Raw genomic sequence first — 13,250 nt, forward strand, 5'->3', positions numbered from 1 at the left:
GGGAGGGAGAGATGGGAAGGAGGGAGAGATGGGGAGGAGGGAGAGACGGGGAGGAAGGAGGGAGAGACGGGGAGGAGGGAGATGGGGAGGAGGGAGGGGGAGATGGGGAGGAGGAGGGAGAGATGGGGAGAGATGGGGAGGAGGGAGGGAGACGGGGAGCAGGGAGGGAGAGATGGGAAGGAGGGAGAGATGAGGAGGAGGGAGAGACGGGGAGGAAGGAGGGAGAGACGGGGAGGAGGGAGAGATGGGGAGGAGGAGGGAGAGATGGGGGGGAGGGGGAGATGGAGGGAGGGAGAGATGGGGGGAGGGAGAGATGGGGGGAGGGAGAGATGGGGGGAGGGAGAGATGGGGGGAGGGAGAGATGGGGGGAGGGAGAGACAGATGGGGGGAGGGAGAGAGAGATGGGGAGGAGGGAGGGAGAGATGGGGAGGAGGAGGAAGGGAGAGATGGGGAGGAGGGAGGGAGGAGGAGTGGCGCAGGCGCAGGAGCTGCCGGAACGCAGCAGCATGGACATGGCGGCGGCTCCAGTGAGCGGGAAGGGCGAGTAAAGCGGAGAGCGGGGGGAAGGATCAGGCCGGGTCTCCCTCCCCCCCCCCCCCCTGCGGGGGGAGCGAGCAGCAGCAGCTCGGTCCGATGAACCTGGCCAGTCTGAGCGGGGAGGGAGGCAGCAGCCAGCTCCTCTTCGCCAACTTCAACCAGGACACCACGTAAGCCGGGACAGGACATGCCGGGGATGTGGGGCCCGGGGACAGGCCGGGGATGCGGGGACAGGCCGGGGATGTGGGGCCCGGGGACAGGCTGGGGATGCGGGGACAGGCCGGGGATGTGGGGCCCGGGGACAGGCCGGGGATGTGGGGCCCGGGGACAGGCCGGGGATGCGGGGACAGGCCGGGGATGTGGGGCCCGGGGACAGGCCGGGGATGTGGGGACAGGCCGGGGATGTGGGGCCCGGGGACAGGCCGGGGATGTGGGGACAGGCCGGGGATGTGGGGCCCGGGGACAGGCCGGGGATGCGGGGCCCGGGGACAGGCCGGGGATGTGGGGCCCGGGGACAGGCCGGGGATGTGGGGCCCGGGGACAGGCCGGGGATGTGGGGACAGGCCGGGGATGTGGGGCCCGGGGACAGGCCGGGGATGTGGGGACAGGCCGGGGATGTGGGGCCCGGGGACAGGCCGGGGATGTGGGGCCCGGGGACAGGCCGGGGATGTGGGGCCCGGGGACAGGCCGGGGATGCGGGGACAGGCCGGGGATGTGGGGCCCGGGGACAGGCCGGGGATGTGGGGACAGGCCGGGGATGTGGGGCCCGGGGACAGGCTGGGGACAGGCCGGGGATGTGGGGCCCGGGGACAGGCCGGGGATGTGGGGCCCGGGGACAGGCCGGGGATGCGGGGACAGGCCGGGGATGTGGGGCCCGGGGACAGGCTGGGGACAGGCCGGGGATGTGGGGCCCGGGGACAGGCTGGGGACAGGCCGGGGATGTGGGGCCCGGGGACAGGCTGGGGACAGGCCGGGGATGTGGGGACAGGTCGGGCCGATGCGGGGACAGGTCGGGGCCAGGCCGGGGATGCGGGGCCCGGGGACAGGACAGGCCGGGGATGTGGGGCCCGGGGACAGGCCGGGGATGCGGGGCCTGGGGACAGGACATGCCGGGGATGTGGGGCCCGGAAACAGGCCGGGGATGTGGGGACAGGTCGGGGCCAGGCCGGGGATGCGGGGCCCGGAGACAGGCCGGGGATGCGGGGACAGGTCGGGGCCAGGCCGGGGATGCGGGGCCTGGGGACAGGCGGGGCCCAGGGATGTGGGGCCCAACTAATCTCCCCTTCTATTAATTTATCCACGTCTGAAAAGTCAGATCTGTTTAACCTGCCAGCAGCCCCTCGGATACATTGTATTTTTAAAGACAGTCGCATCAGGGTAACATTGTGATTTACTCTCTGCTCTTGCTGACCAATCTCTACTTTAAATGGACTCTCTGTCACTTTATCGTTTCTGGAAATCATTTTTCCATCTATCCTGCATTATTGTGGGTGCTAGCAATGGTTTACTTTTCCAACAGTCGCATGAGGTTAAATATTGATTTTACTCATCTCTTGGTGAACAATATCCATTTAAAATGGACACTGCACCCTTGTTTTTATTTTTGTTTTGCAAATCATCGTTGCGTTCATCAAGGTAGCTTGCATTATGTTCGGTTTTGGTTAATTTCCAACAGTTGCATCAGGAGAAAAAATGTCAGTATAATCTGCTACTGATGTGCAATATCCATTTCAAATTGATCCTCTTGTTTTTGTTTTGAAAAATTTCTGCATTATCATATCATATCATATATATACAGCCGGAAACAGGCCTTTTCGGCCCTCCAAGTCCGTGCCGCCCAGCGATCCCCTTACATTAACACTATCCTACACCCACTAGGGACAATTTTTACATTTACCCAGCCAATTAACCTACATACCTGTACGTCTTTGGATTCATTATGTAATTTTGCATTATGTAAAAATCATCTTTGTGTCACGGTTGTATGCTACATTATGTTTGGTGTTAGCAACAGTATAGTACTGAGTTGATTTTTTTTAGTAATTTGTAATTCATCCTGTCAAAATAGGTTTGTCTGATTTGGGATGTAGTACACAGCTATGATGTATTTTCACTGGATATTCCTTCAAAATCTGTTTAGCACCTGCCTGAGTCTGTGTGCCTGTTTGAAGTGTTTTCTGCCATTGAGACCTAAATTTGTGGGCCCCGCTTGTGTTCTTACACCAATCAAACCCTGATGGTTTGACAAACTAATTGCTTTGGATCCAGTACTTTTGTTTAGGATTCGGGCTTATGGAACTCAGTAGCTCAGGAGGTAACAGGAGTCATCAGGAAGCTCAGTTGCAAGGACAAGATCGCCTGTGACCTAATCTACGGATCCTTGTGTCACTGTGTGTTATGTAACTTGATAGACTGCCATAGAGTCATGGAGTGATACAGCGTGGAAACAGGCCCTTCGGCCCAACTCGCTCACAGTGGCCAACAATGTCCCAGCTACACTAGTCCCACTTGCCTGCGCTTGGTTCATATCCCTCCAAACCTGTCCTATCCATGTACCTGTCTAATTGTTTCTTAAAAGATGGGATAGACCAAGCCTCAACTATCTCCTCTTGTTCCATACACCCACCATCCTTTGTGTGAAAAAGTTACCCCTCGGATCCCTATCAAATCTTTTTCCCATTCATGTTGAACCTATGTCCTCTGGTCCTCGATTCCCCTACTCTGGGCAAACGACTCTGTGCATCTACCCGATTCATTCCTCTTATGATTTTGTATACCTCTATAAGATCTCCCCTCATCCTCCTGCGCTCCATGGAATAGAGACCTAACCTACTCAACCTCTCCTGAAAGCTCACACCTTCTAGTCCTGGCAACATCCTCGTAAATCTTTTCTGAACCCTTTCAAGCTTAACATTATCTTTCCTATCACATGATGCCCAGAATTGAACACAATATTCTAAATGCGGTCTCACCAATATCTTGTACAACTACAATATGATCTCCCAACGTCCATACTTAATATTCTGACTGATGAAGGCCAAACTGCCAAAAGCCTTTTTGACCACCTTATCTTCCTGCGACTCAACCTTCAAGGAACCATGCACCTGTACTCCTAGATCCCTCTGCTCTACAACATTAGAGGCCTACCATTTACTGTGTAGGTCCTTCCCTTGAACGACATCCCAAAATGCAGCACCTCACACTTTTCTGTATTAAATTCCACCGACCATTCCTCTGCCCACCTGGCCAATCGATCCAGATACCGCTGCAATCTTTCACAACCATCTTCACTATCTGCAAAACCACTAACTTTTGTATCATCAGTAAACTTGCTAATCTTGCCCTGTATGTTCTCATCCAAATCATTGATGTAGATGACAAACAGTAACGGGCTCAGCACCGAACCCTGAGACACACCAATAGTCACAGGTCTCCAGTCTGAGAAGCAACCTTCCACCATCACTCTCTGCTTCCTTCCATGGAGCCAATTTGCTATCCATTCAGCTCTCTCTTTGGATCCCAAGGAACTTCAGTGGGAACCACGAAATTCAGCTTCCAGACATGCTGGGTATAGATTTGCCAGAACATAGCTCTGCACTCTTGAGCAAACTCCCAATGACAAAGAGCTCTGTTGCATGTGTGCTACTTGGGACAATGAAAGGTTAAGGGAATAAGCCCTGATTATTTTGACAAGAGTGTAGTTGAAAAGCAGACTGATGCTCAATTTACAAGATCTCTCTGGCATCTATTTCAACCCAAACAATGCCAAGCAAAGTGCTCTGGGTTCCTGAGTCTATTATAGTTTGCAGCAACTATTGTTATTTCCAGACAGTGAGATCCATAATACACATTTGGATGTTCTGATGTAGTCACATACGCACTGTAGAGGACAAAAATCAATTGTGAATGATAGGTTCAGACTTTTCAATGACATAAGGCGCAGTGTTTCTAAAATTATATGAGCACTGTCAGCTTGGACTGAAGATATGATGTTCAGGAAGATGGATGTTTTTCTTATCAACAGTTTTGCTGAGGCTGTTAATGGTCATAGGGGCTAATTTGTTGTCACACAAAGAAAATATTATATCACACATACCAGTTTAAGATCTCCACCAGTTTGGAACCTGCTGAAATAACAAGAAATGCTGGAAGCACTCAGCTGGTCGGACATCATCTGCAAAAAGAGAAGCAGTTGATGTCACAGGTTGAAAAACTATCAGCAAAGCTAGCTACAGTGAGTTATATCACAAAATAAAGAAGATCTCAAATAGCATGTCAAATCGGACTGCTTCGCTGTGTAGAGATATAAATGCTGTTTGATGCAACAAGTCAACTTTACTAAAAACTTGGGATAAAAATTATATTGTGATCAGTTGCCCATGTGTGCAAAAATGTTTGAAACCACTTTGCAAAATAATTTGTAACACATGAACAGGGTTGAACCCACTAATTGTTCCATTATATGTAGTTGGTAGTATAAATATGAAGCCACACTGTGAGTTAATAGACTTGACCATTTCGTGCCACCGACTTTTCATCAGGACTGGATTTTAACTTGAAAGGGCTCTGAATGCATGGAGAGTTGTGGAATTGGATTATATCACGGCACACAGTGGCGCAGTCAGAGAGTTGCTGCCTTTCGCCGCCAGAGCCAGATTCTCCTGAGATTGTTGGGCAGAACAGGGTATTTTTTTTGTTAGAATGTAATAAAAAAGATTTGCAAATGAAGGTTTATACGAATAGACACACAATGTTGGAGTAACTCAGCACATCTGGAGAAAGTGGATCGGTGACATTTCCGGTTGGAACCCTCAGTCCCAACCCAAAACATCATGAATCCATTTTCTCCAGAGATGCTGCCTGACCCCCTGAGTTATTCCAGCATTTTGTGCTTATTGTTTTAGTTAGTCTTTTTGCCGCTGGTATGTCTGACTGTGCCACTGACATGACCATGTTGCAACTATCAAATGAGCAAAATATCAAATAACCTGAATTAATCTCACTCCAAACGTGAAAATAATTCCTATGGTGTGCCGAGGGATCGTTGTTGTAATCACTGGTTTTCAAATTAATTCCGAAGCTCGTCTTAGTGATCGTGTTTATATTCTCCTAGATCTCACGTCATGTATTGCGATTTATTTTTCTATGTGGCTTTATGGAACGTAACTCATCTATCCACAAAGTCAAAGTTTTCCCAATGTGGCCCCTTGCTTGGGTTTATATGCTTACACTAGTTTAGTTATTTAGTTTAGAGATACAGCATGGAAACAAGCCCTTCAGCCCATTGAGTCCGCGCCGACGCGCGATCCCCACACATTAACACTATTTTGCACACACTAGGACTAATTTTACACATACACCTAGCCAATTAACCTACAAACCCGTACGTCTTTGGAGTGCGGGAGTAATCCGAAGATCTCGGTGAAAACCCACACGGTCACAGAGAGAGCGTACAAACTCCGTACAGACAGTACCCGTGGTCGGGATCGAACCCGGGTCTCCAGCGCTGCAAGCACTGTAAGGCAGCAACACTCCACTATGCCAACCAAGCATTAGGTTAATTAGCATTTTGAATTGAATTATCTGTTTCAAATTCTATTAAAATCGTTATTTATTCCCCATCCTGTCCACCTTTTTAATTATCAAATTTTAAACATTGATATATTTTTCATTATTAAAATAAATTATAAGAAATGGATTTGATTGTGATATATGCAGCATCAAATGTGCTTGGTGGTAGACAGAATATAAACTTGAAATCATGTTGGTGTGTGGAAAGCAGAATGGAGCAATAAGATTCTTTAAATTTTCATATGTACAGCGTGTTTAGCCATTGAATATCATGTGTCCTTGCCTGTGTTTTTTAAGTGCCCAATGTATTTGAGCAAATAACGTGCTTTGATTAATTTTTAAGGCCAAGTTTCATTCCTGATAAATTGAACTTCTGAGTCTGAGTATGTACACAATCCCATAATGCTGTGTGTAATCATGTCATGTCTGAATCCAAGTGATTTGGGGGGATTTCCCAAAGGAACCCAGAGAACTATTTGTAAACCAGCATCTGCAGTTTCTTGTTTCTCCATGGAACTTTAATTCTGAAAGCACATGATTTGTCCGTGTGTGGTCAGGGATATTCTTAGCACTGTGTCTATAGTGCATTTCTAAGTAAACACAGTAACAGGTGCCCATTAATAAATAGTTTGTGAGCAATTTGTGTTAAATAACTAATCTATTATAGCTACTGATCAGTTGCTAGATTTCCTGATCATAATCTATTTCATTCCTGATGGATACAACAAAATTCACACGCACCCCAATGTTTGATCAAATGTAAATGTGGGGGAAAAAAGATGTTTTCTGCTTAATTTTTCAGCCTTATTTTGCTTCCATTGTAAATGTAATCTATAACTCTTTATAATGTTTATTAGCTGTGTTGATTTGACCTGGTGCTTACTTGCAGACTTTAGAATTAGGCCAATGTTTGATTGGAACTGGTAGATATCTTGGGCATGTTTGACTGTGAGACAACTGATAGATGAGAACTTAATATAAGAAAATAACTGCAGATGCTGGTACAAATCGAAGGTATTTATTCACAAAACGCTGGAGTAACTCAGCAGGTCAGGCAGCATCTCAGGAGAGAAGGAATGGGTGACGTTTCGGGTCGAGACCCTTCTTCAAAACATTTAAAACCTTTTCCAAAGTTTTGGCAGGTGTGATTTTTTTTTCTTCTTTTCCTCCCCCCATCTCCACTTGGGGCATTTGAAAGACATGATGTCAGCAGACTGCCAACTGAAGCCTCATCACCACCTATGCCTCACTCTGTCTCACCCACCCCAAACTCCAGCATTGGGAACTCCAGGGTGAATAATCGCATGCATCTGCACCAGTTTGTTGTTGGCACGGGGATTGCAATGTATGGGAGGATGAGGTCGAAGTTGGGGAGCAACTGCAGACTCAAGACAGAAAAGAGCATGATTCAAATCTTGTGGTTTTTGTTTATGGCTGAACTAGGGGTAAAGGAGGAAGGTCCCAAAATTTGATTGAGCACTCTCTCCTTTTTACTTTCAAAATGGTTTTATTTTGAATTATGTGACAAAATGAAAGAATTGCATCCCCCATTTAGTCTTGGAGAAATTTGTATTCAGACGATGTTTGATAAAATAAGCAGTAATTAATTTCCTGAAATCAAATGTAGTTGGCACTGAGTATAGGACTGCTACTCCAGCATTTTGTGTCTGTCCATAGTAAATCAGCATCTGCAGTTCCTTGTTCAGAGAACAAGACTGCACATGGAGCGTAATTTTCTCATCAAAGGCCAAGCCAGCATTTGCCTTCCTGTTTGATATACTTGTGTGTTAACTTTATTTGTATCTCCAAATCAGCACACCAAGATCTTTCTGTATGCAAAAAATTACCAATGTTTAAATAGATAAAGATGTTGCAAATTTATTCAGTTGTCTGCAAAACTGTATGGGAGATTTGCTTTGTTTTCAATAATTTTGGATTTGCACACTCATGGTAATGTCTGACAATTATTTTTTCTAATCCAGAAAGACCTAGTAACGTTTGGGACAGTATTTAAAGGACTGTCTGCTTCATTGTGCGAGGTGATGGGGATTCGGTTTGGTGATTGCAAAAGACATAGCTCAGAGCAGTGTCTATCTCATAAAGTTAAAAGCTGTGCATATGCAAAATAGAAGGTTATTGTCATTTATTGTGTAAGAAAATAACTGCAGATGCTGGTACAAATCGAAGGTATTTATTCACAAAAATGCTGGAGTAACTCAGCAGGTCAGGCAGCATCTCAGGAGAGAAGGAATGGGCGACGTTTTGGGTTGAGACCCTTCTTCAGTCATTTATTGTAATCTTTTATCTTGTGAACATTTATGTTTAGCTTTCAATAAACTGGATTGAAATATTTAGCTTGCTTACCTGTTATAAATCAAAGTTGCAGTGAAAAGGAAGGGGTAGAGAGAACAAAGAATGCTTGTCATAGGGTGGCAACTGAGAAACTGTTGCAAGATGTGGTGTTGCTGGCCATGAGAAGATAGTGAAGGGGCTTCATCATCAATCTGTCTAAGATGCAAATGGAGGAAAATGAAGGAGCAAACAGCAACGTTGGACCTTTGTGACTGAACACTGAAATAAAAGAGTGGTGGAAATACTCAGCAGACCAGGCAGCATCAAACAAATGAGAAAAAGAGACATGCAGATAGAAGTGATTGAGATCTGATCAATTCTGACAGAATCTGGAAAACTGGGTTATGACGATGGTGCATTGGGTTGAAGATAATGAGATGAGAGAGGAAATGCCTGTTGAGTTGCTGGTGGGGTAAAAGGTGAGGATGAAAGGAGCCTCATTGCTTAGAATGGAAGGAGTGGGGGTATCCAGAAATGGGGGGGGGGATGGAACAAAATGGGAGCGGGGGGGGGGGGGTGAAGAAGGGGTGGGATGGAACAAAATGGGAGGGGGGGAGGGGGACACTGGTATGGAAAGTGTCATCAGAATGGATAGGACAAGCCAGAGAAAGGAATGGGAGCAGACTGGGAGGAGGTTTAGTCAAAGTACATATGAGATACTGATTATTGATTGCTAACCTACTCCCCGAGATGGAGAAGGCAAGAGTGAGAGATGGACCGGTGTGGGAGGTATGGACCGGTGTGGGAGGTGCGAACCAGGTAGATATTGGCTGTAAAAATGATCAAACTCTGAAAACGGGAAGCAAGACCAAAATCACATCAGAAATATCATCAGCAAAATTATCGAATATCATCAAAAGAGTAGGACTGAAACTAAGGACTCTTCCACATATTCTCACACAAAGGGACATATGTTATACAGATTTGCGTGGGCCTCCTCTGTTCTCATTTATCTCCTTGTCGTGTCTCCTCCAGATACATTGAGAATCAGTGGGCCTTCTGTGGGTTCTGAAGTTAGGACCCGCTGAATCTACCAGTACTTTTTCAGGCATATTATTTACTAAAGCACCTCAGTTTAGTTCCTTCATATTCAGTAATCACTATTTTATTGGGTAAGATCTAATGAGCTGCTGCACCATTTAACAAGGTTGAAAGATAAAGTTATGAAGGCAGAGGATACTTTCAGGAACTGAAGTAATCAATAAAAACATTGTTTTATTATACACGACAAATTGCAGAAAGCTACCATAGATGTCGAGCCCAATGTAAGTTCAAAGGCTACTAAGAAAGTGAACTAAGATGTTGAAGTTGTGCACAAATTGTAACAAGACTTTACGTAACTGAAGTCCACATCTCTTTAGATAAATTAAAGGTCTTTTTTGCTTATTTGAAACACATTCACTGAAATTTACCTGATCTTTCTTCCCTATTTTGAAAGTAAGACTTTCTATTTTTATTTTTAATACAGGTCCCTTGCAGTTGGAACCAAATCTGGCTACAAGTTTTTCTCACTTTCTTCAGTGGATAAATTGGAACAGATCTATGAATGCAGTAAGTGTCCCAAATAGAACTACACCTCTACAAAAGAGTATTTTTATGTTAACTGTAGCTTTTGTATTTTGCAAAAAAGACACCATGTGCTGGAGTAACTCAGCAGGTAAGGCAGCATCCCTGGAGAACGAGGATAGATGAATTTTCGGGTTGGGTCCCTTCTTCATACTGATTGTAGAGGATATGGTTGTGGAGCATTAAATCTACTTGCTTCTTTGTTCTACATCTTATCCTTCTCCATTCTACAAAACTTTGAATTCTTTCCTGATAATTATTATTTCATTTCCCATAACCCTTACTGATGTGCTCAACAGCTTCTGGATCCTAGTTCTCATCCTTATGAGAAATGTTGGATTTAAACACGTTTTATTGCATTCAGGATACATATTGCAGATGATACAAAGCTGGGTGGCAGTGTGAACTGTGAGGAAGATGCTATGAGGTTGCAGGGTGACTTGGACAGGTTGTGTGAGAGGGCGGATGCATGGCAGATGCAGTTTAATGTGGATAAGTGTGAGGTTATCCTTTGGTGGTAAGAATAGGAAGGCAGATTATTATCTGAATGGTGTCAAGTTAGGAAAAGGGGACGTACAACAAGATCTGGGTGTGCATCAGTCACTGAAAGGAAGCATGCAGGTACAGCAGGCAGTGAAGAAAGCCAATGGAATGTTGGCCTTCATAACAAGAGGAATTGAATATAGGAGCAAAGAGGTCCTTCTGCAGTTGTACAGGGCCCGAGTGAGACTGCACCTGGAGTACTGTGTGCAGTTTTGGTCTCCAAATTTGAGGAAGGATATTCTTGTTATTGAGGGCATGCAGCGTAGGTTTACTAGGTTAATTCCTGGAATGGCGGGACTGTCCTATGTTGAAAGACTGGAGCGGCTAGGCTTGTATACACTGGAATTTAGAAGGATGAGAGGGGGTCTTATTGAAACATATAAGATTATTAAGGGGTTGGACACGTTAGAGGTAGGAAACATGTTCCCAATGTTGGGGGAGTCCAGAACCAGGGGCCACAGTTTAAGAATAAGGGGTAGGCCAATTAGAACGGAGATGAGGAAAAACTTTTTCACTCAGAGTTGTAAATCTGTGGAATTCTCTGCCTCAGAAGGCAGTGGAGGCCAATTCTCTGAATGCATTCAAGGGAGAGCTAGATAGAGCTCTTAAGGATAGTGGAGTCAGGGGGTATGGGGAGAAGGCAGGAACGGGGTACTGATTGGGAATGATCAGCCATGATCACATTGAATGGTGGTGCTGGCTCGAAGGGCCAAATGGCCTACTCCTGCACCTATTGTCTGTTGACTGGGGAATTGGAAGTTGTCAAAATGGTGGCGGGCATGAGAGTTGTCCCGGATGTAGGTGGGAAGGGAATGGAGAAGGGGAGAAAATCAAGGTATGAGATGATCTATCATCTAGATCCAGCACTGCATACATTCTTGTCGGTCAACCCTCAGCTTAACAAAACAGACCGCTGATGTGCAAATAATAGCCTTGCTTATTTGAATGCAATCAATAATGAGAAAAGGCAGGTACTTGATTCCATCAATGTATTAACTATTTGTTGTTATTTGTGTGCGATTTCAATTACATTTATTGTTTTACTTCAAAAATTCTTTAATGACTTTTGGAGCAGTGTGTGACTGTCTTGCACTGAAATTTTAAGAGGTTTGAAAATATTTGACTGGGTGAGCATTAAAAAGGCTGACTGGGCCTTACAGAGATGGGACCTTTAGGATAAGTCACTAATTGTGACATTTTCCCAGACAAATAAAACTCAGAATAATGAGTCCTGGAAAAGGCAGCTATTTTTATGCAGTCTGGTTTAGCTATTGCTAAATTGACTGTTTAATTCATTGGGAATTGATAACTTTGCTTTTCTATAATGTTTTTGAACAGCTGACACAGAAGATGTATGTATTGTGGAACGACTGTTTTCTAGCAGTCTCGTAGCTATCGTGAGCCTTAAAGCACCCAGAAAATTGAAGGTTTGTCATTTTAAAAAAGGAACAGAGATATGCAACTACAGTTATTCCAATACTATTCTGGCTGTCAAACTCAATAGACAGGTAAGAATTGGTGGTGGCATTATTTTTTCTTCTTTCACGCTGTGTCCAAAATAATTTGTGGCATAAAGGTTTTGATTATTTAAAACAAAGTAGCTTTTTTTTTTTACAACTACATGTTGTTCTGGTCGTCCCAAGGTTATAATCGACTCTCTTCCCCACATATAGAGATTGATAGTATGCCTGGAGGAGAGTTTGTACATTCACAATATCCGAGATATGAAAGTACTGCACACCATTCGGGAAACGCCACCAAATCCCACAGGTAATTCTTAAGGAACGACTAGTAAATACTGGCAATGCCATGAAGTGATAGGAAAGTGACTTTTGTAAAAGATTATTTATAAAGCCATTTATTTTTATTTAATTAAAAATAGTGCCCACCGTGCCATCTTCAAAGTGTGGGGAGATCATCTGTCTTGACAGAGTAAAACACAAAGTACTGTCGTAACTCAGCGAGTCAGGCAGCATCTGTGGAAGAAATTGACAGGCAACATTTCGGGTCGAGATCCTCCCTCAGATTTACTCCAGCACTTTTATGTTTTACTCATGATTCCAGCATCTGCAGTTCCATGTACGTCCATCTTGACCGACTGATGTATTCAAAGCAATACTTCAGGTTACTGTTAAAGCACAACCAATTGCTTCATATTACAGACAGCTAGAAAGTGACAAATCGTCAGCTCCACCCAGTGCAGAAAGCAGCTAAAAGAAAATACCAAATGGTGTGCATCATTCCAGACCCGTGTGCAACTGCTGCTTGCTTTGCACGTGAGGTTCTGAAGTGTTTATGAAACTTGACTGATACCAGTGCTCTTGTTTTCAGGTTTGTGTGCACTTTCCATTAATAACGACAATTGCTACCTTGCGTACCCTGGCAGTGCGACAATTGGCGAAGTGCAGGTATTCGACACCATCAATCTGGTAAGTTGCACCTTGAGTGCATAAAAAATGTAGAAACAGCTTGTGTTCTACTTCTAACTTTTTTTGTGATATTGAAAACACCTTTAAGATAATATTGTACCACTTATTCTCAGGCAACAAAAGAATTGCTTTTAAAATTGTCCAAAATTGAACTTAGAGCTACAGCATGGAAACAGGCCCATCGGCCCACTGCCGACTATAAATCACCCGATCATACTAGTTCAATGTTATCCCACTTTCCAACTGCCTACA

The 13,250-nt window shown here is 45.0% G+C and overlaps 1 protein-coding gene across 1 annotated transcript in view; it reads left to right on the plus strand.

Moving 5' to 3' along the window:
* The first annotated feature begins 469 nt into the window (after positions 1-469).
* Positions 470-13,250, plus strand: part of wipi2 (WD repeat domain, phosphoinositide interacting 2) — a 31,076-nt gene continuing 18,295 nt past the window's right edge. The window contains exons 1-5 of the mRNA XM_078417627.1: positions 470-707; positions 9,929-10,011; positions 11,908-12,077; positions 12,243-12,339; positions 12,901-12,998. Of these exons, the coding sequence (XP_078273753.1) occupies positions 634-707; positions 9,929-10,011; positions 11,908-12,077; positions 12,243-12,339; positions 12,901-12,998 (522 nt within the window). The 5' untranslated portion in view covers positions 470-633. The remainder of the gene's footprint in view (positions 708-9,928; positions 10,012-11,907; positions 12,078-12,242; positions 12,340-12,900; positions 12,999-13,250) is intronic.

Source organism: Rhinoraja longicauda, chromosome 21 (genome assembly GCF_053455715.1).
Source record: "Rhinoraja longicauda isolate Sanriku21f chromosome 21, sRhiLon1.1, whole genome shotgun sequence".
NCBI classification, from domain to species: Eukaryota; Metazoa; Chordata; class Chondrichthyes; order Rajiformes; family Arhynchobatidae; genus Rhinoraja; species Rhinoraja longicauda.